General features: G+C 35.2%; 1 protein-coding gene across 2 annotated transcripts in view; it reads left to right on the top strand.

Annotated features, from left to right (window-relative positions):
• Positions 1 to 12,313, top strand: part of LOC140155844 (ankyrin repeat and IBR domain-containing protein 1-like) — a 116,687-nt gene extending 104,374 nt beyond the window's left edge. For both annotated transcript variants that reach the window (XM_072178833.1, XM_072178832.1), the window contains exons 20-22: positions 6,218 to 6,330; positions 7,819 to 7,905; positions 12,185 to 12,313. In XM_072178833.1, coding sequence (XP_072034934.1) covers positions 6,218 to 6,330; positions 7,819 to 7,905; positions 12,185 to 12,258 — 274 coding nt within the window. In that variant the 3' untranslated portion in view covers positions 12,259 to 12,313. The remainder of the gene's footprint in view (positions 1 to 6,217; positions 6,331 to 7,818; positions 7,906 to 12,184) is intronic.
• The last annotated feature ends 12,306 nt before the right edge of the window (positions 12,314 to 24,619 follow it).

The following is a 24,619-nucleotide window of genomic DNA, read 5'->3' as shown; positions in this document are numbered from 1 at the left end:
TTGTTTACACTGTGAATAGAGCCAAATTATCAGACCGCTGAAGAACCTTGCCAAAAACTATAAGAAACATAGTTCCCTTTTTTTTGTCAGATGTTTTTTTTATATTTTGTTTTCTACCAAAGAAAAAAATGCAAGTCAACAACATAGCAGATGCTGTGTTTTTAGATGGAAGGCACATATTCACTCGATCAGGGTTGTTCCGTCTATCGCACTTGCCCATTTCACACCTCTGTCAAAGGGGACACTCTTAAAAGCCAATCGAATTGTACAGGGTCGTTCTGTTGCAGTCAACTTTCTCCACATAGAAAATACTAATAACTTCTATATAACTGATATGAAATTGAGTTTTGACATATTTTATGATATCCCCATTGAGTGCAACAGTAAGCATCCCCTTCATCAGTGGACATGGAATGCAACAGCCAAAAACAACGGGTGCGAGGTAGCATACTAGAGTGAGTGATATCTTGCCGACTTAACCAGTCTTGCTCCTTATTAAAAGGCAGTATCTGATACTACATAACCAAGCAGGTATTATGTTTTAACTTGTGAGGGCTGAGCTGGGCTGTAGAACTTCACACTAAAACACATTACAGGTTTTATTTGAAATTCTATTATGAAGGATCCAATTTTGTTGGAGTCCAAATTTAGTGCCGGTCAGGAAGGCTTCAATAAGGGGTAAGTGCCGGTCGTTAGCATTGAGTACTGGCTGTGGCCGACCAGTGGCAACCAGCATAGACACCTACATGTAGTCATATTTATCTGATAGAAGGCTTTTGCTTGTAAACCATATTCGTATTGTTGGGGATAACGGCTGTGCCGGCATGATTGAAATGTTGGACGTGCCTATCTTCTATTACACAATAGTAATCCTAGTTCTATAAACAAGTACTCTCTAGTATTGGAGCTGCTCCTTCAAAGAAGCATCTATACGTTTGCCAATATGGTCTTCAAGTGGTCCTGTAATGGCTTGTTGGTAATGGATCGTTACTACATGCCATGGGTCACATAATAATGGCTAACAATTTTGTGTGATAAGCAAAAGCACATGGCATCTCACATGTTTGACATTCATTGCCTCCCCTACGTGTTGTCAAACACGTCTGATCATACATAATTTAAAGGTGCGTGGCTGTAAGGCATGGTTTGATGGATTGTGATGTTAGAGTTATATGGAGTGGATTTTGTCTTTTGGAAGGTTGTTTATGGATGAGATGTTAGAATAGAAGACCTTGTCACTGTGATTTACAATTATCTTCTCCTCGATACTGATACTGAGTGCAATTACATACAAATCTATTTTCATTGTAATGTTCCGCTAAATTTACTCTCCTGCAGTGGAGTAGAAAATTTGCTGCTGAATAATATATAATCCTAGCGGTTCGTAAATGAATGCCATTTAAAAATGCATCACCACCTTCCGAGTTTTTATTGCAAACAATTTTACCAACTCCCTAATTTATTAAAAATCGATTAGTCGTTTTATTTAATTCACTGATTTTAATCAACTTTTTCTTTGTCGCCCCTCGCCTCTCCTTCTTCTGTTCCTCCTTTAGCTCACATTCCTCTTCTGCCGCTTTCCTTTTATCTATCTTTCTTTTATCTGTCCCTCTGACTCGAGGACTTCTTCCCCATCAACTGCTAACAAATATGTGAATATGAAAACATAAAATAGAAATAGTTTTTTTTAAAGTCAGTATAATAGTAGGTCGTATGCCCAACAAAATTATAACACCTATAAATTTTCATTTTTGCCATGATATGTTCACAAAGTGATTGTCACCCTTGTTTCTAGAATTGTTCAATGATATCGCCAACCCATACCACCTTCCTTATTCATTTTGATATTCCTGTGTTTGCAAAAGCTTCACCACCACTCAAGTTTTTATCACAATAAGTTTTCCAACACAGTAATTTATTATAGATATATCAGTGAACATAATTATATATGGTACCAGTAGTTTTTATACTGAAAGAACCGTGAAGAGTTCAGATACAAAAACTGATAAACACAATTTTCAAACCAATATCTGCCCTAATAATAATTGATGATGATCATAATAATGATAATAAACCATAGTACTAGTGCTTTACACAAAAGTCCAAAAGCACTTACTATATTAAATAATAGCTTTTAATTGACACTCTACTTTAAAATATCTGTTGTATATTTTTAAAACTTTGCTCAAAAACAGCATTTTTATTTTTTATATTAGACAACTTATATTTGCTTATTTCAAGTCAAATCGAGAAAAATTGAAATATGTGAACTTTGACTACGAGAGGCATTGCATTTTCAAAAAACGGAGACTTTAATAATTAATTAATAATATTAATTTTCATTATCATTTTCAAATTGATGATGATACCTGGTTTAGGGTAGGTTTTTAGCTAAAACAAGTTAATACAATTGTTAGTACTGTAGCAATGAGAAATGAATAATAGTGAAAGGTACCTTAGGTGACAAATAAAATCCTGTTTTATGGGCCCCACCAAACCAGATTCGATGTTTTTTGTTGCTAGAATCATGTAAAATTGCCATTTTTTCGCCACAATTAATTGATTTTGACTGAAAATTTAAAATAAAATAGTATGACTGACTTAAGCTAGCTTTTACTGTAACGGTCACCATAATTGAATGTTTCAGCTATTGTTGACATTTAAAACTGCAAGGAAAACAGTAGTCACAAGTGAATGGCAATTCTTAGCAGTTAATGCTACTTGTCTCTTTTTTGCCTTTGTACTACAGTACAAACCCTAGAAGCTGTTACTATATTTACTAGTTTGGTGTACCAGGAACTCTTCCTCAACGCTGTCTTTGTTTGAATATTTCTCCGAAGATGCTCAATCCGTATCCAATTTATATAGGGTGAAAATAAAGTACAAGAGACAGTTTTCTTTAAAATCATTATTTTTTATATCTGTTCCAGTATATTTTTAAATCCAAAAGCAAACAATGAATAATATGTATATTCAAAAACAAAGGGAAAAAGAATTTAGGACAGGGATCATTGTCAGTCTCCAGTTGTATAGTAGAAGAATGTGTCAATGATTCTATTTTTGTTTCAACATGTAGATCAAGAGCTATGCATTTTTGATGCAGTGACACATACTTGTCACAGAAATATGCATTAAAATAGTATAACTCAGTGGCGGATTCAGGTTGGTGCAAAGGGGGTTGTTTCACCCAGCAATTTTCAAAGAAAGAAAGACAGAGAGAGAGAGAGAGAAGGAAAGAAGGAGAGGGAAAGAAAGAAACTGGTGGCATGAAAAGGGATCTGCCACTGATATAAAATTAATCGGATTGAGTGTGATACCTGAATTTATTGGTCGATAAATTCAGGTATCATGCAAAAGTATCCGTCAAATTTTATCATTATTATGTCTTCAGAATGTTTTTTTGGCCAAAAACATGATTTTTTGGTCAAAAACATGCTTTTTAGTAAAAAACATGATTTTTAGTAGAAAACATGATTTTTTGCTTTAAAATGTGATTTCTGCTCCAAAATTTTGGTCAAATGTGATTTTTGGTCAAAATGTAATTTTGCGTCAAAAATGTGATTTTTGGACAAAAATGTGATTTTGGGTTAAAAATGGTCAAAAATGTGATATTTGGTCAAAAATTTGATTTGATTTTTAGTCATGGCATGTCAAAAAAATCACACCAAAAGAGACATACATAGTGACTTTTGCATATAAAGAATATGAACTGTGCACTCTATGAAGAGGTTACAGACCGATACACAAATTTATCGGACAGCTAGGTTATGTACAAAGGTATAGGAAGCAAGATTCTGAAGACATAATAATGTCATTAACCGGAATTGATGTCTCGGCTACTTGTGATAAGTGACTGGTTTCGGACCAATGAGCTGAATGCTACTTTCAGAAGCAACAAGAGGCCCATTGGCTATTCGCTGTAGAAGTGACGTCATAATCGGATTAACAATTAAGACTAGATTTATCACAATTTTTGACTATATCGCCCTGCACTACAAGCAGGTTGCACTCATCACCTGTGTATGTCTGCAATCATAGGTTGAATACAATACACTCTTTTCAAAGATACTAATCTTACAGATGCGGGTGATCAGCATGATATGGTTCAATGCATAGGTATTGCGTGAATGTTGTAGTAAAGGGCAATGTAATCAAAAATTATATTCATCTATAATTTTGTTCACCTCAAGTTCGGTAGTGACATATGTGCATATTTTTCTTGCCGCAGTATTGAATCGTGTGCGCAAAGTTAAACGCGCTAAGTGTACACGCACGCGTACAGAGGCGGTTTGTTGGCAACCACGAAAAAGCAATGACATCACTACCAAACTTGAGGTGAACCAAAATATATTGCTATGGTAGCCTTACGTCAGTTTCACAGCGAATAGTGAAGTATGATGTCAGGATTTGTATGTAATTCATCTTGAGTTGAAATATGTAGGCAACATGTTTGCCCAAGGTGAACCATGCTACATCTAACAGGCTTGCCACAGACTGTGTAGGTGTAACTGAAGTATCTATTTGGCATAGTATGAATCCTGTAAAAATAACGGTTACTAAAAACTTGACATTCTTAAATAAATGGAACCGGGTACGAATTGGAATTGATCTTTCAAAATGTGTATCTAGGGCAATCTAGAATAATGTTAAGGGTTTGCTCTTTCAGCAGGGTTTTTTTTATTTGGGATAGAATATGTTGATATATGCAACGAAGAGAGAATCTGTCAATGAATTTAAATCAATACATTATCACTTCCAGAGTGGTCTTGTGTTTCTGTAAGGTCAGACATTGTCAAAATGAGGAAAATCAAGAATTTATGAAGCTCTATTTCGTTTAGATTGCCATGCTATTTTACATGTATTACTTTTCATACTGCCAGTGTGGCTTTTTGAACCTTTCAGAACTGGAGCACCTTTATCGGTAACATCTCAAAGAGAATGAAGTAACATACTGCATAAAGGATGCAAAAATATGTAATATAATCAAGCTTAATGGATCCTTTTCAGCCAAATTGATTTTGAGAACAGCCAAGAGGATCCCTCAAACAATGAGAAGCCAAATTTATCTGAAAAGGTCAAATCTGGCAGGATTTTCTTTCCAATAAAATCATTTGCCCTGCCCATGTCAAAATCATGTAAAAGAAATTATTGTTGAAACTTATTTTGTACTAAGATGTTAAAAATAGTCTTCATGACATTTCTAAAGAGCAATCAGTTTTCAATAAAAAACTATAACCTTATGCATATGTTAATTGTCTTCTTCTCATACAAGTGGGCATGTCAAAAGAAGATCCCAGCAAACAAAAAACATTTTGACGTCATTCGCGAAAGGTTAGAAAAGGTTGTCGGAAAGCGTGTTTAAATATCGCCATTATATAAAGGGTATATAAAAGGTATAAAACAATTTTGATTAAAAATGTTGTTGTAGTGTGTTTTCATACAAAACATTTGAAAAGGTTTTCATGACCTTTATAAAACCCAACATTTAATGTTATTAAACCAAAACCTAAAATATAGCCTGTTAAAAACATTTTGTGTTTGCTGGGATGCAACTTCTCTACTTAACCTTTTGTATGAGAATCAAATAACATCAAACATATCAATTCATAAAGGCATTTGGGGGCACTTGTATTCAGAGTTGTATATCACCCACGTACCAAAAAACAGGGAAAAGGGGTCTTCTTTCACGGCCAGGCACAATATCCATGTATCTTTAAACGGGTAGCAAAAACAGCAAAAATTGGAAAAAAGGTACCGTAATCACACAGTTGATACTCCAAAGGGTACCTCAACTACAAGTTCACCCACATGCCAAAAAAATCAGTTGTATATATCAGCTTTCCAGGCTTTCACCATGAAAATAACATTATGAAAATCAAATAAGTCCTTTTGACATCTGCCAAGGTGGAAGGTTAATACATTAATTTAAATTTATATTAAAACTTATTTAGGGCATTTAAAAAAACTACTTGTTTTGGGTATAAACATTAGGAAAATACTTACTTAGGGTATGAAAACAACCGCAAATTACTTGCTTTGGGTAAATTTTGCACAAAGGTAAAATACTTGCTTTGGGTACTTATTGAAAGTCCTTGTATGCGGGTGATAACCAATTCTGAATACAAGTGCCCCAATGGTTTCAGCATTCTTTCGTGAAGTTGTTTTTGAAGATCCATATACTTAATATCACTATATTGTTTTTGTTTTTGTTGTACAGTGGTGAAGTAGCAGCACGGCCTCTAACCTCATCAACAAGCAGGAATAGAGATTCTATGAGTAAGACCAAACATGGCAGACATTCCTTGGATGCAGGGCTTTCTACTGGATCTGGTGAGTGGCATGGGGGATTCCAATGCTATGATCAGTCCTTATTTGTTTTGGTACTGTTACTGTCTCAGATAAACAGCACCCTAACAAGGTTGAAAAATGTGGAGCGGCCATCACAAATGTGGGGTGGCCAAATACAAATATATGCCCAAATTGAAATAAAGATATAAAGAAAAACATAACAAATTTCTCAAAAAGTGGGGCGGCCATGGCATCCCCGGCCGCCTGCTACGGCCCTGCAGATAAAAGCAGTCTTGTGAAACCCATGGGCAGTACATTGCCTTTTTATAGAGCACCTGATTGGTTGAAATATAGTTCTTTCATTATCTATGATCTGAATGACCACTTTTAAGTTTAATCCACTTCAGCCCTACTGATTACTCTTACCATATCTCTGATTGGCTCAATACATGACATAGCCCTTTTTGTAGCCAATCAAATTAGTTTTTAAGAGGCTGATGATTTGGAAAGTAGTGTATAGTGCTGTCAACTGCATTGTGTTTTTGTTCTGATGATGCCGATATAATTTTATCACAGTGTCAACCTAACTGAGGATTTATTTTACTGACAGACCACTGTCACCACATCAATTGAATGCACTGATGCCAGATCAGTACTCCGAGTTACTCATAAAAGCAATGACATTTGATAAAATGCATGTGGGGGGTTCTTAGTGGAAATGAGGATATGTGGATGTACGACAGATCAGGTGTGCATTTTAGCCATTTAAGTTTAGACTGGGAGTGCATTTTCAACCATTTTCGTTTATTGAGGGCTCTCAATTTCATGAAAATTTGGTTTCAGAAAGGGTGCTTTTTTCAAAAAAATTTCAAAAAAGTGCCATTTTTTTGGCAAAATTTACTATTTTTTTCAACAGTTGTTTAATTTCTGGCCTGTTTTTCATCAAATTTGGTTTTAAATACAGGTAGTTTTTCGAAATCCCAGCCGCACATCTTCACCCAAACCCTGGGGTTAACTCACACATCAATATTTGGCATAACAGTATTGCTACACAGTTGAATCACTGAAAGGGCCAACTAACTTGTCATTTTTGATAACCAAAATCATGAAATCTACCGTACATTATACAGATAATAGGGGTAGCCTAACAATCATTATTCTACATCAATCATCACTCTACATCGCTTTCTGACAGTGGAAAATAGATTGATCTTAAATTGTTATGTTATGTGTTCCATGTATACCTGCAGGGAACTAGAATTATCAATTACATGGGAATTGCACAAAATTTAGGAATTAGGAAACTTACAAGAGATCTATCAATGCTACAGTTTTCCACAATTTGTATAACAAATAAATGTTCCATTTCCAAATCTTTCAATTGTCACCAACAAATTCAATTTCCACTAACAAAACCTACAAACAGACAAATGAGCAATTCAAAATCAAAATTGCCAATATGGGACTTTAATACAATCATATTGCACACACATATGCATACACCTGTAACAGTGTCCATTCTCCTGACAGGTGATGGTAGGAACAGATCATCTACTTATGAAGAGGATTTCAGGCGAGCTGTAGAGCTTTCCTTACAGGAAGCAGCTAAACAAGCAGGTAAGCCGCTTTACTTAAGTCTAGATTAATCACTGATTAAGCAATAGATTTGTCAATAGATTTGCTTATATGATGAGTATATTCTAAAGGCCTAAGACCCATGGGTTGATGAAGGATAATGATGCTGCTGAATTCAGTCTCAGAACAGTATATCATCATCCTGCTACGATAATTGCCTAACACACTTTTCAGCCAAATTGAGCTTTTTGCCTAAATCATGTCTCTATTAGTATATGCACCTGCTGTAATAATGCCAATGACATTGACCAATCATAAAGGAAATTTTTGGGTGAGTTATGCAATTTTGACAGTGACAAATGGTGAGTTAGGTATTTTAACACCACAATAAATTATGCCTAACTCTGTTTGTCTGAAGATTTTGCCAAAGTCACAGGCCAAAGTCACTGAAAGTCACATGTATCAGTTATGTAATCACCCTAATCATTTCTGATCATTCTTTTCAATTTATATCATTATCATTTGTGCTTGTCCAAAGATTGGTGAATAAATATGATTATATGCATGCTTGAACCATATTTTGTACTTTTTCCTCAAAACTACAAAAATGAGTTAAGCAATTAACGATATGAGGCAATAGATCCTTATAAATGCAAGGGATCCTAGTAAATGGTAGAAGCCAAATATGAGCTTTATGGGTTTAACAGATGGTACACTTGATATCTTTTTATATGACACTTTTGTTCCACATCACTTTCTAAAGTATTCCAATTTGCACTGAAATGCAACTATTTCCCTCTTATAAGGTATGAATTGTTTTCAATTTTCTCATTTTTTGTCTGAAAGAGCAACATTGGCTTATATATTGTTAGTTATAATGAATAGCAATATTAACTTGTCATTTTGTCTAGATGATAAACTTGCACATGTTTTCAGTGCTTTCTATTTGTGATACCACCAATCACTTTTATAAATCTTTTCAATATACAATATATCCATCGCAAATATAACTGCTGTCAAAATAAAATATGATTGGTGACAAAGTCAAATCACTACTCATCTGCCTGTCAGTCATAAATAGCTTGATTTACCGTATTAAGTAAGTTTAAGTCTTCAGTCACTTGAAATAATTCCTGGACATATTAAATAGACTATTGAAGAATCCATAAATCCATGTTGTTGAATATTTTAGTTGCGAGTGTGTAAAATAGTTGAAATGGATATTTCCTTAGAGGCTCTTAGGTGTTTATTTTGTTCCAGCATTAGTACAGATAGAGTGGACTTTACCGTATTAGTAAGTGTAGGTCTTTAGTCACTTGAAATAATTCATGGACATATTAAATGGACTATTGAAGAATCCAAAATTCTCTGTGGTTGAATATTTTAGTTGCGAGCATGTAAAATAGTTGAAATGGATATTTCCTTAGAGGCTCTTAGGTGTTTATTTTGTTCCAGCATTAGTACAGATAGAGTGGACTTTACCGTATTAGTAAGTGTAGGCCTTTAGTCACTTGAAATAATTAAAGGACACATTAAATGGACCTTTGAAGAATCCAAAAATCTCTGTGGTTGAATATTTTAGTTAAGAGCGTGTAAAATATTGCCTTAGATGCTCTTAGGTGTTTATTTTGTACCAGCATTATTACAGATTTTTAAAATAGTTGAAATGGATATTGCATTAGAGACTCTAGGTGTTTATTTTGTACCAGCATATTACAGATAGCGTGGACTTAAAGTAGTGGGTGATGCATAAAGTCCTTGTCCTAATAGGGTGTGAAAAACAAAGTGCAAGGGAAAATATCCTCTCTTACAGTTACGAGATAGGTGAAGGTTGGCTGCAGAGCTGGGAGGGCTGCTGTCTGGAATGTTGTGACTGATGGTGCTTTCACTGCTTCCAACGGGAGTCTATTCCAAATCAAAATGTTGCGGATGAAGAAAGAAAATTTATTTGTGTTGCATGATGCTTGTATTTGTGGGCCACCTGCTTTACTGATGTCTACTGCTGTAGTTATTTTAGCACTCCTTCTACATGTAAGCTAATATCAAGGTCACTGACATATTGAAACTTCCTGTGGAGCACCCTTGCTAGACAATGAAGCTGAGTTTTCTTCAGTAAACACACAAGTGAATTGATGGTTTAGCACTTTGACTCTTGATCTGTTGAAATTTTTTTCTGTTTAAGTGATGGGGTATGAACGTTTGCACAGTATTTATTGTGGGACATTAGAGCACATCAGACATATCTAATTGCATTCTGAATCTGAAGAATGTCCTTCTGATATCAAATAATTTAGATTTTTGAAATTGCAATGTAATACACATTTTATGGCAAATGATTAAAATTGATATTTTTGATATTTAACAGTACTCAAGTAAACTTTATAAATCTGATGATTTATACTTAAAGTGTAGGTGGGATGAAAAGCTGACGATCAATTGAAAATTTTGACCTTTCGTATTGAAGATATGGATTTCTTTTCCCAAAACACCAAAAAAAAATAGGTCTTTTTGGGAAAAAATCCATATATTCAATATGGAAGGTCAAAATTTTCAATTGATCATCGGTTTTTTCTCCCAGCTACATACACTTTAAGAATATATCATTAGATTTATAAAATTAACTTTGAGGACTGTTATATATCAAAAATGTGAAAATTTTAATAATTTGTCATAAAATTTGTATTATATCGTGAATTTCAAAACATGAAAATTATTTGATATCAGAAAGATATTCTTCGTATTCAGAATGCAATTCGATATGTCTGATGTGCTCTCATGTACCACAAAAAATACTGTCAAAACGCTCATTCCAGATCCCTTAATGGAGTTTGAATATTCACTGCCTCTAGAATTTGAATCTAAGCTGGGTCTAAGAACTTCTTCCATGTGGTAGGATTTTGTCAGTAACTTGTTACACACCGTAAAGATTCATGTAATATCGCACATGGGCTCATATGCCTGAAGGGAAATTTCACATACAAATAAGAGAGTTCACTGATCTGAAAAACACAACAAAAATTAAGGGTCTGTGCTGATGGGTTTTTTGCAGAGGGAGCTTTGAGCCTAAAATTACAGTTATGTCAAGGGAGCCCATATGCACCATTAGGCAAATCTATATGGTAGCTATGTTGCTTTCTATATCAGCTCCAAAGTCTTATGAGATTTTTGGCACAGGCATACAGATTATCTCTCTTTCTCATTTGTCTAATAATTCCTGTATCAATCCAGGGATGGCTTTGTTTATTTCTAGACATTTCTAAACGAGAATAAACAATAGGAATTTTTGTTTTACTATCTCCTACCGTGTGATAGAAGACAGGCAGGTCCAGTATTTTGAGTAGTGGATGCCGGCACACATTCTTAGTCAGTTAAATATTATTTTAATAACTGTAAACTATTTTTTAAGCAAAAACTAAGTTACCGTCATAAAAACTCCCCTTATTATAAAATGAACAAAACTTGTTTACAACTTCACCCATTCTGTTGCACGTACTGCTAGCGCGTATTCCGCACTAGTCTATGCATACAACACGATACATACGCGCACCTCTACAAGCGTGTTACGCATTATCAACACTCATGATGGGTTCGTCTACAGCCTGATAGACGGCACCCGAAATCATGCGATTTTACAATCAGATTATGTGTCTACGACTAGACCACTCCCACTGACTAAGAATGTGGAATGAACCTTTCCATTGTCTCAAGTGTTTATTTCCTAAACAGCTCCCAGTTGTCATCAACTAATCTTTTGTTTGTATCACTTTGGAAAAACTCTTCACAATATTGGATAAGGCAGGATTTCAAGTTCTCATTTTCAGCCCTTTTGTAGTTGTAGTGCGTGGTCTGTGGTTACAAAAAGATTTGAAATAGGATGTTCGAGTAAACAACATTCTTACCATAGCTTATAGGCGTCTTTTTATGCTCCACATGGCTTTGCCCAGGATGAGCTCACAATTGTTTTCAGATCAATTCTTAAATTCACTGCTGTGATTTTGGCATTCTAGTATTACATCAAAATAATCTTATGATATTGAAAAGATCCAAAAACAGGCTTGCAAAGCAATTCTAGGTCGTAACTATGATGATGCAATCAATTCATGCAATCTCAATTTTCTGGATAACATATGAGATGAACTCTGTTTAAAATTGAACTATGTTTGAACAAAATATCTCATTCCTCCTACCAAGATGGAAATACATGGTAGAAAGTACACTTACCCCATACCATTTAACACACCATATACCACATAACACATTCAATTTATTCCAAAAAAAATGCACAGATTCATCTTGATTTTTTATGTTTGTTCTTCCAAAGGTTCCTCATCTTCAGCCCAGCCAACTGACCAACCATCAAGTAGTGGCCTTTCCACTAGGGGTCAAGTCAACTAGATTTTGACCAGATCTTGAATGACATTTGCCGGCAAGATGACCGCAACAGTCGAGGAGATGGTAGGAAAGTGACTGGTGAGAGGAAGCACAAGCATGGCTCCCCTGCTGGTAAAGGAAAGAAGGGCAAAAGCTCTAGCAAACGAAGTGAAAAACAAATGAACCCTTGGGAATTAAACCAACCATCAAGCTCCATGAATTTGTCCACAGAAATGGAGACTGAATTTGACCGGATCAAAAGGGAGATTTCCTCCAAAGATGATAAGCAGCCACGAGCCAGTAGCGCTGGAATCAGTGGCAACAACGGAAATGGCTCTAACAAATCAGGGGATGGTTTAAAGAAACCTCGTAGTATATCAGACGTTGGCAAGCCATCTCTTCTGATATCAGGGCCCCAATCAAGTAGTTGGAGTCCTAGCAGAAGTCTAGGTACGGGAAAGAAAAGTTCAGGTGGAAAAAATTACCCATCTGTACGATTGCAGCGAGTCCCTTCCCCGAATCTAAATAGCCAAGGGCGTCCTCATGGTAACAGATCAACCAATGATCCATTTTCAGTCTTATTAGACTCCAGTTCCAATCACCTTCAGGTTCAACCTGCCACAGTACTTTCTGCTTCAGCCGAAGACATGCATCAACCAAGGCTTAAGCCTGGGCGGAGTCTACAAAGATCCGCCTCTGATAGGGCAACTACGTCATCATCAAAGAGCCTTGTGGCAGGACTATTGCCTCCCCGCAAATCATCCCTAACAAGTGGTGAACGAAGGGAGATTTCTTTTTCCTTTGTTATGACCAGCAAAAGAACTTTGCCTTCACCCAAACCGGCCAAATCAAAAGCAAGCACAGAGTCCCCTTGGGAATTCCAAGCTGATGTTGCTAAAAAGATGGCAGCTGAAGCAGCATTAAGTAGCGACCAATCAAAACTGGCAAGCTCAGTAGGAGGTGTCAGACTGATCTCATATCTCACAGGAGATCGTCCCTTGAAAAAGCTAGTGATAGTTTACTCTCTGTACCAAAATTTAGTACACTTCCCGTGCACAGTAAACGTTCCAAGTCAGAATCTCCAGCAAGAGAAGGTGGTCGAAAATCCAAAAGTAAATCCAGACGATCTTCAGGAGACAAGTCCGCATCTGCTATATTTGACCCTGATGCACTTAGACCTTTGAACTTATCAGCCAATTCCGAGTTGTATGATTCTGAGGCTAGTAAAGGTCATATACATCCTCGGAAGCTGGAAAAATCAGCTCCATTGGCACAACCTGAATCTAGCAATGACAATCAGCAGTCAGGGTCTGCGTGTGAGCTCAAAATACCTTCATCGTTAAGTGTGAGCAAGACAAAAGGACCAGATGAACAGAGACGGCGCTCCTCTGGAGATGCTATGGGTATAGAAGGAGCAGAAGGTGGCATTGCAGTAGAGGAGTTGCTTAGGATAGATCAAGAAGAAGATGATAAAGAAGGAGGTGTCTGGCAAATGTATTTATAATGACTACTTCAATTCACATGTCATTTGTGTATTTTGTATACTTAATGCCCACATCTATAGTTATATTGCTTCTGAAAAAACATACAAAAATCAGCACATAAAATACTGTCAACTTCTTCCACATGTTGATGCAGATTATAATATGAAGTGAAATTGAGATAGATAAATATTTATTTTAAATTGAATTTTCCTGTCTCTGCAAAAGTTTGTGTTACGGATCATGAAATGTATTCTATGCTATTTTCAATGACAATCATGGATTTTGATTCCAACAAGTACATACATAAGACAACTAAAGAGTTAATGACTGTATTCAACGTTCGATTTCACTTGTATCTTTTCGTGCAATGCAATGCAATCTCCAGAATATGTGATGCTCTTTTTGTAAATGCTTTGTTGTTGTTCACGTATTGCAGTGCAAATTGTGCATGTCATCAATAGCATCAAACAAGAATGTGTTTAACTTTTATTCCAATTTGAAAATATTCATAAATCATAAATCATAAAAGTTAAGTACAACTGAATACCTGAGTAAAAAAATGACCCAAATCCATTGTGAACTTTTGTCTTTGTCGTTTTAAATCAATCCAAAGATGATGCAATCTTTTCAAGCAAATTACTAGTATAATTGTAACATAATAAATATCTGATTATGACATACTAGTAGTTTGCTTAGAAAACATCATCTTTAGTTTCATTACATAAATTGATACGAGTTGTCTCTTTATTCAGGTATTCAATTGAATCAACATAAAAAAGTTGAATGGCAGCTGCCGACCAAGTCCCAAGGCAGATCTCAATCAGAGTTGTCACTCAATATAATGACATATACAGTGTTATTGTTGTATCATCCTCTACCACTACTCCCTATAGGATTTGTAGTATTACAGGGCTCCTGGAAACAAGCAGTGGCTCAGGGAATAATGGTCTTGAAATCACTTGCAGCAGTGAGACTTTCTTAAACTGATTTTCTGCTACTCACATGGGGAACAAACTTATTACACCAAATTAGGAAACTGCTATGCAAAACAACAAATGCATAACAGTTTTTGCTATGGGAACAAAACCTTGAAATCGAACCCTGACTACGCAGGGAATGAATGTGCAGATTTGGGAACTTTTTTTGTATAATTACTGCTTAGCTTCTTAAGATATAACTTGAAAGTATTTTATCCAAAAAAATGAGCTTTTAATACAAATGATTTGTTATTAGTTAATAAAATCTGTATGAGTTTATAAGCAACTCATCAAAGTAAATGCTTTTAAGATTAACATTAACAAGAAAATATTTTTGAAAATACTATATTTCTTATTTTCTTTTCAAACAAATCCACGCTTTTATTGTTCCTAAAACTGCACAATTAAGCTCTGTAGTTGTTTTATGTATGCATGTGTTCACATTTCAAATTGTTTATATTGCAAATAAAAAAATCAATTTGTATTTTGGATATCAAGTTATAACCCTAGTGGTTTATGATTGTATGTAATGATGCACCACATCACATGTCCAAATTTGATGATGCAAGGTTTTAATTGTTTTATCTAAACAGCACTGATCTTTAAAAATGCTCTGAAAGAAAAACATTTTACATCCTTGGATGAATGTTTTCCCACTTTCTACAGCAATTACACATTTCTTAATGCCATTTCTAGAACTTGATCAGTTTCCCAGGATCAAAATATCCAAACTGCAAGGTCATGCTAACTAGCAGAGGCACTTAGCACTGATACAAAGGCGGAGGGAACTTAACCACGCCTCTGCTGGCTTGTGGATAGGGGTATTATGGGGTATAGTACTATATTCATGTAATGGCTGTGGCTTTTGTTAGAGCTATGTATATTATTTCACCATATTCTATTTTTTTTAACATTTAAAAATGGGATTCAATGATGTATTTAAACCCACAGAAACTGGTGTTCAACATTGTGAAGCTCATTTTGAAATGTATAAATTTTGAATTTAATTTAATTACATAGATATTCAAATTAGGTGTGGTGACACAAATGGTCTTTTCTTTCATATCTTCAAGATGATCACACTTTCAATAAACAATTGAAACTTTGTGTCACTTATATAATATATCTCACAAGAAACTTCTTCCCTTTTAGAAAACTACAACTCAAATCCTCTGGTGTACAAATAATGTTCATAGAGTAAATAACTCCAAATTTTGTTTGTTTATTTCTGGTTCCTCATTTCTTCGATATCATAATCATTGCCATCATGGTGACCTTTTTTAAAGGTGAACCTCATTGAAAATAAAGTTATATATCAATGAAAAGCTTATGATGTCAGGATACTAAAAATTATTTTTTCCGATTTTTTTGATGGCCAATAAAGCTGAAAAATTAAAAAATGAATGAATTTTTGGTCTTTTGAAGGCGCCCAAAAGCACCCAAATCAATCGTCTATGACCTTGGGAATGCTTGTGACGTAAGCTCAGGGTTCGCAGTCACGTGATCCTACTCGGAAACACGTAAACAAGACTTGCTTCCTGTACTTTGCAAGCTGCCCGGCAAGTCTGATTTTCACAATAAACATGATAAAGCTTGAAATTAGAGGAATCTTCAAGTTGCTGGTTCCTTCTATATATATATTAGAAATAATAGAATTATTGTCAACACATAAATTTTCCGTCAATTTTTGACAAAATCAGTCATAACTGGCTGGGTAATTGAGTTTGAATTTCGCGCTGGGATCAATCCCATGCGCAAATACTTGCTACTACCGAGTACCGTTCATGTCATGGACTGAATAAACATGATCGAATAACAAATTAAATACTTGTTTGTGACATTCCCTAGTCTTGATTCATTTTAAAATATCTGATTTAAAAAAATATCGTCTTGCAGTAATCAAAAATTAATAAAGAACCGCCGATCGTCAAATCCAGCCCATATGAAGGTTTTCATAGTTAGCGCAATGCGGTAATACATTCTTTCCACACAATCACGATTGAAAGAAACAGATACTCGGGCAGATACTTTATGATAAAATAAATACAATTTAGGCTTAGTAGACCGTTATTAAATGGAATTCTGAAATCTGAATAAAATTAAAATATTGTCACATGTGTCACGATTCTTTAATGATAGTACAATCAGTGTACGGTACTGAAAAAATTAAACATTCATGTTTTAAGGATTACCGAACACGATGCGTAAATTGCAGGGATGGATATGCACAAACACAGGGAGCAACGCCGATCGGGGCTGGGTATGAACAAACACTTAGCGACTCCATATCTGTGGTTTCATGGGGTGTTTCAGCAGATTTGATCAATCGTTCCCTTATATTTGGAACATTTACAGGAATAAATTTTGCTGATGAAGTAGCAATAAGTTGGAAATATCAGAATGTGAATATCAAATCGGTCATTTTGTCTGCAAGTACAGTACAGTCGCGGATACTGAACACTTTCGGCGCTAGGAGACTCAGTGAGCTCATCCCGTATGTATCTATCTATATACAAGTTCGCCTTATCATACATGACCGGCTATGACCGGTTGTAAAGCTAAGAAATAATTAAAAAATCCTGTACATGTACCTTATTCTATTCCTTCATTTTCTCATTGTGATAAGTTCATCTCAACTTGGTGTGACGATCTGAACTGGTAGCACTAGCAGTTATTTTGTGCAATCTGTTTTCATTCGCTGAATCTTCGCTCTTCGTGCTTTACTGTAATATTCCCTGTGCATATCGTGGATGGCTTGGCCTATCCCAAATCACCCGCCAGCACTTTTCCCATTTTAAATCCACACACTTTATTCAGGAACTTCATTCTTGATTTGATCATGATATTTCCTTCATGTAATTCTTATTTTATTGAAGATATTTTTCATGTAAAGTTGACAATGACTGAATTGGCCCGATGCATGCCACAGTAATACACGGACATTGTGTTTACAATCAAACCCGGAAGTAACTGTGTGTCCCTGGGCTGACGTCATCAACGAAAAGCGCCTAATTTGAACGATTTCGTTTTGTAATTTAGGGGGTGCCAATATCCAATCTTTGCATGGAGATTATGTCTAGCCTGGTACGCTATGCAAATAAAAAATATTCTTTTCTGCTTCCTGACATCATAAGCTTTCCATTGATATATGACTTTATTTTCAATGAGGTTCACCTTTAATAAAAAAAAGGCATGTAGGTCCTGAAGTTGCACTTAAATGCATTGAATTTGTTTTTGCTTTTCTTGTCAAGAGTGCCTTGACAGCCACCGCATCTAATGCAGGGTATGTCATATTGCATTGGCTTGAGTGCTATCAGCAATTTACATCTCATTCTATTCAGAGTCACCATGGCAACAATATTAGAGGTATTGAAACAAAAAAGATATTGAAATGTGCTGACTATAATTGGTTTCTTTTGTTATTTCAGTTTTTAAATATTTTTATACAGGTTGTGAGATATTACCAAGAATTGTGTGGGGTTAATTTGTGGATGATGCAATTATTGCATTTAAACAATTACATTTTTATATTGGATATTGGATGACTTTGAGTATAATACAAGAATATACTGCATGAGTCATGAAAATACCGACGGAGCTCAAAGGCAAGTTTGCTATTTTTATCACAAATGCGATATATTCTTGTATCACAAGAAAATAAGCCGTCCAATATTATTATTATTATATAATATGAAGTTTTTCTGAGTGCCAAAGTACTAAAATAAATATGTTGGTGCCATATGGAAGCCAGTTTTTTAGTCATTTTCATCATGTCTGCTGGCGATACATAACAACAAACTACATAACTCAATCAATTACGCTTGCTTTGGTCTCTGCGTGTGCATGAGTATGCCACGTAATGCGCTACAAGTTGCACGCAAAAATGTGCGCTCCCGTTAACTAACAGACAATCTTGCGCAGTATTACTCTGCAGTATTAAAAATTTGTGGTAAAAGCATCATATTAGATAATAATGATGAATACAGTACTGGTAAGAAGATCCCCAACTAATTCCATGTGTCTAATTAGTGCCATGTTGTAATGCACTCAACTAAATGGAGAACACCTGCCTTAATCAGAAATTTGTATCAAAACCAAACAGTAAATTTGTGTCGGCCTCACGTCACTAACCAGCCAAAAACTGCTCTCACCTTTTTCTCCAAATCATTCAAATTATTTTGATATTTGAATAATTCATACATACTCAAAAGTAAACAGCATTATTGCAATCAAATGGTATGAGAGGCTGATATGACCAGCACACAGTTCCTGTATGCCTGCACTCAAATGTCAGAATAATATATATGGGGTAGAGGAAGGAAAAGGAGCAGCAACCATATCCTACTTTTTTGTCGCTGCTGATATGTTCAAGAGAAGACTACAATTAGCTACAGGTGTATTATATACACATGTATGTGTGTTGCAAAAATCGTAATCTTCTATTTCATTAGCTCTCTATTTTATCACTTTATTATGGCCAATATGGATAAAACTATTGCTTCAATCATCTCCTTGAAAATGTCAAAGGTCATGTGTCAAAAAGTCTTTTAAAGGCCAGGAAGAAAACAAAATTTACTTAATCTACCCCTGGGCCTCATGGATACCTTAAAACATCCATTGAATGAGGAACCCAGGCAAAAGAAGAAATAAAACAAGCAAACAAACCTTTTGGGCATGTGAGGCCAACACAAAGTTTTTTCCAGTCTTGCTATTAGTTGAAAAGAGTGAATACTGCAATTTTTATCATTTGTTACACTTTGTATTATGCGTGTCCATTTGAAGGTATTTTAATGAGTCCAATCAGTGTTTACCTTAGAGGGATTGGCTGGCTGGCTCATAATGCTAGATAGTAGGACTAAAATATATAGGACTAAAGTGAGAGCATGACTCTTTCCATTTCCATACACCCCCCCCCAGTGTATACCAAGGTTCCCTTGCCTAACCATATAATTTTACAAGTTTTGATAAGACTAGGTAATAGCATCAACATTGAGCTATTCTAGTTGAAATCCATACACCCATGGAAGACATGACCTTAATCTCCCACACAGGGAGTGTGAATTTCAAATGGGGTTACCTGAATAGATGGCTCCAATTGAAATTGCACCCCCTGTGTGAAAGATAAAGGTCATGTCTTCCATATGGGGTGTATGGATTTCAAATTTTGGTGCAAAATTGTGCCAAGTGTTTTAACTTATTATATGTGATGGTATTGTGTAACCATATCTTTCAGCACTAGTACAAATTTCTATAATAGTAATAAATATATATATTGTACTTGATATTGTAATGATTATTGTACACGGTGTTTCCAAATTTGATGTTATATATACAAAGAGTATATTGAGGTCATAAATATCTATTATGTGATACCTGATATGAAATGTAAAATGGTGTTTGTATATATAATATATGCAGCACAGATTTTTAAATAATTCCCATGAGATATGATATGTTTTTGATATCCCTGTTTGTCTCTTTCCACTTTCCCTTGAGCGCTGTCCCTCTTACCCACACTCTCCATTTACCGTCTTCTCGCTCACTCTCTCTCTCTCTCTCTCTCTCTCTCTCTCTCTCCCCCTCCTTCTCAAAACTGTTGAAGTGGGGATATCATATATGACAGATTTTCACTGTACAATGGGGACCAAACTGTCAAGTGGGGTCATAGTGTACCTTACTTTTAACAAATCTTATTTAATGGCCTGAATCATACCATGTTAAATTATTGGGGTATAGGGCAATATTTACAAAGTGGGACATGGGCATTTTTTAAGTAACTTGCCTAAGTTGTGAGAAGCATGTCAAATAGAAATAGGGCAGCCCACTTTAGATATTACCATATATCCTACGCGTTATAGCGTCTCTCACTTTCAAAAAAGCCATGAATAGTGGGACAATCCCTAATTTAACAGATTTGTAAGTAGGTGAGCTTTCTCTCTTTCTCTAACTTTCTATTTATCTCTAATCTACCTTTCTTGCCCCCATCCCTTGCTCTTTCTCTCTCATCTATTTTTATCTTTTCTGATCGACTCTCCCTCTATTTCTCTCTCTTCTCTTGTCTGTTTCTTTCTCTCCCTTGTTCCACTTAATTCTATTTTTATATCAATTAGGCCCTACCTGTTCTAAATAAAATAAGATTATTTTACACAAATTTTACTATCAAAGTAAAGATATTGTAGATAATTGCTAGTATACAGAAAACCACCAAATTGAATGATGTAAACCTTAATTGAAATCATATTTTCACTTACGTAGCTCAAGCACTATATCCTGCTCAATAAACCACAAACTTGAAATCACAATCACATCACGTACTCGAGTGGCTACTTCAATGTCTTCAGTCTTTTACTTTTCTTTTTTTCAAATGTGTGAAAATGTCATTGAAAGATAAATTATTTACATTGCATATTTGAATAAACATCATAAATGATATCGGAATATACAAGATTGTTTAATTGTGAACGCTCTGAATTATTTCTCTTGATTTATAGTGACTACTTCCGTCTTCTTCAAATTTGATTTATTGATTGATGAATGAAACACGGAGAGCAAGAACAGAGAAGGCAAGGTGTAATAGGTAGATAGAAAATAATAGTTGAGTTGACATGCAGGGTCTTAACCAGGATATGACAAGTGCCCATCATTTTCACCAAAACTGCTTGTCCAAAAACCAGACTTCTGCTCCTCTAGGGGTTCTGACAGTTCAAATAGCTATTGCTATAGCCTGATTTATAAATCTAGTCTTGTTTTGAGTTCACAGAACTAATTCAGTCATGACTATTAGAATTTAGCATATGTCACAGCCATTAATTTTGCCTGACCCAGGAACAAACTGCCTGTCTAAAATGATGGGTAGACGGGTGGATAGCTAACATCTTGCAGACATGGTAAGCTGGTTGGTTTTTTTGTTGTAATTTCCACACTTTTAGTGTAGTTCTCTGAGGGCCTACAGCAAAACAGCGAAAGACTTCAGAACACTGGCATTTTTTTTCATTTTTTAAAAAAGCCCAATAAGTATTAAAATACTTATTGGGCTTTTTTTTAACCTTTGGGGAAATATAAAAAATTAAATTTTTACATTTTCACATATTTTGGACCTAAAGCCAAGTACCAGGATTTTGTGGTTGCTTTTCAAACAAATTTGAAAAATATTAAGAAAAAGTTTTCTATCCAAAAAGGGCAAAGTTGTAATTTGTTTTCACTTCATATACTCTATTTTAATATATATTCTATTTGAAAAAATTATACTGGTACATTGATTTGGTATGCACTAATGCATTTGTACCATTTCAATAGCGTATGGAATGAACACAAATTACAACTTCGGCCTCTTTGGATACAAAATTTTAAATTTTTGAAACGTTTTTACAATTTTTTAAAATCAACTACAAATGATCTTAGCACTTGTCTGTAGGTCCAGAGACTCCCCAAATTAATGGAAAAGTAACCCACAAAACTATTTTTAATCTATTTTCTCCAAATGTCTAAAAATGTATGTGGAGCCAAAAATGTGATTTGTGCCGGAAGTAACTTATTTTTGTATTTGTAGCAGGCCTACATATGCATTTTATACTAGATTTTCTGATTTAATGAGCTTCCAGAGTGGCTTCCCCGGACACTCGCTAGAGCACTGGACCGGCAGCCCCCGGCTTGTTTGCAGATTTATTTTTTCAAAAGCAGTGGCATCTCTAAATATGAGCAAGCTAAGCCACAGCCACTGACTAAGAATCTGATTCTTCAGCTGAAAAAGTACAGGGTTTTTTTTTCCAGCAAGCTGATCTATATTTACTTGGCAAGGTGAGAGTGGCTTATGCAGTGAAGTAGATGTAAGTTTAATACAATATTATGGAGAACCTATATTTAGATATAGGAATAATGATTCCCAGGCATGTACAAATCTGCTGGCTGATGGTATTTGGTTTGATGCTTTATCATGTTTATATCTAGCTCATCTCATGATATTGGCATTCACAAATTGAAGGCTATATCATCATACTGGTGAAGTGATATGCTCAAACACAGGTATCGATAAAAAATCTTCTTGGCTGAAATAAGTATTAAAAAAGGGATACATTAAAAGTACGGCTTTTAGAATGTAGGACTATCAACGTCATCCTTATCAGTGATGTGGGGTATTTTTTTTGGTGCAAGATCTGTAGTTGATATAATTTGGTTCACCTCAAGTTCGGTAGTGACGTCAATGGTTTTTCACGGTTGCGCCGCAAGCTTGCCAACAAATCGCCCCTGTACGCGTGCACCCCCACTCAGGGCGTTTAACTTTACGCGCGCAATTAGAAACTGCAGCGAGCGAAATACGCACATTCATCACTACCAAACTTGAGGTGAACCAAATTATAGTATGAGGAGTGAGGTTTTTAGAAACAACTAATGTTTGCAGCTGTGTTGGGAATTGCCCAAACTGGTCATAGCTGTTCTGTGTTACTAGGTCAGTATCACCAAAAAAAACAACATTTTCTTGTGTAATCTGATTTTTTGTACCAGTTTAATATTTTTCAGCATGATCTATATTTACTTGCCAAGGTGAGAGTGGCTTATGCAGTGAAGCAGATGTAAATTTATACAATATTATGGAGAACCTATATTTAGATATAGAAATAATGATTCCCAGGCATGTACAAATTCTATCTGCTGACTCATGTATGGTTTGATGCTTGATCATGTTTATATCTAGCTAGATATCTGCATAATGCAAATTGAAGGCTTTATCATCCTTCTGGTGCAGTGATTTGCGCTCAAACACAGGTGTCGATAAAAATCTTCTTGGCTGAAATGAATATTTAAAGAGAGATAATATTAAAAGTACAGCTTTTAGGTATGTTATGTCAGTTCGGGGGCACTGCTAATTCAAAGACGTCTCTGATATCAAAGACGGGTCAGTGATTTCACATACGGGGGTCTGTGATATCACATACGTCGTGCTTTTTTTACAGTTTGGGGCTAGATTATTGTTATTTCACTCCAGACAATTTATTTCAATTCTATTCAAATTCAATTCTTTCAACACCTGGTGTCTTGCTATTCAATTCCAATTCAATCCACCTTGCTTTAGAATTAATTCAATTCGATTCCAATTCAATTTTTCAATTTCAAAAGCATTTCATTCCAATTCCAATCCAATGCAGTGAAATTAATAGCTAATCAATTTCAATTCAATTCTGGGCATTCATTTCAATTCCAATTCAATTCCAATTCCAATACAGTTGCAGTTTGTGTTAATTGACCAAAGGACACTTTTTTGTTCTCAATTTGTAAACACATGTAAAATCTAAACACAAATGTCAAACTTCAAAACATCAAGTGTTTAATTTCTAAACACAAGGCATCAAATTACTAAACATGACTGCTTAGCATTTAGACATGTTTACAAATCGAGGACAAGATGGTGTCTAGAATGGTGTTTAATATCTAGACACTGTTTTTGCAGTGCATGTTTTGAATTTTACTGCCAATATTATCATAACACTTGAGTCAACAACATAAAGTCCAAATCAAATACACTACTTGTCACAAAGACATTTCAACCTGAGACGAAAATACCCGCGAAAATACCTAAATTTTCGTCTCAGATTTCAACAGAAGATACTTTTATTTTATTGTTATGTTAACTCACTTTTCACATTCAAACAATGCGAGTGACCCTTGACCTCTGGGTCCTATTTTATGAAACTTTGGAACTTCTTAGTTCTTAGGTGACTGACTTCCTAACATTTGTCTTAAATTCTTGTCCACCATGCACATTATTTTCTAAACTTCAGGTGTGTTGTATGATTGATAATGGGAACCTGCCCCACACTGACCTCAAAGATGTCAAAAATCAAGTTTTGATACTATTAGATAGCCCCTACTTGTCACCTGCTCCTAAGATTTTACACCCAAAATTCTTGTACTTTTTTGAAAAAGTGT

Source organism: Amphiura filiformis, chromosome 6 (genome assembly GCF_039555335.1).
Source record: "Amphiura filiformis chromosome 6, Afil_fr2py, whole genome shotgun sequence".
NCBI classification, from domain to species: Eukaryota; Metazoa; Echinodermata; class Ophiuroidea; order Amphilepidida; family Amphiuridae; genus Amphiura; species Amphiura filiformis.
Note: the sequence above shows the minus strand (reverse complement) of the source record. Positions and strands in the feature narration are given on the sequence as shown.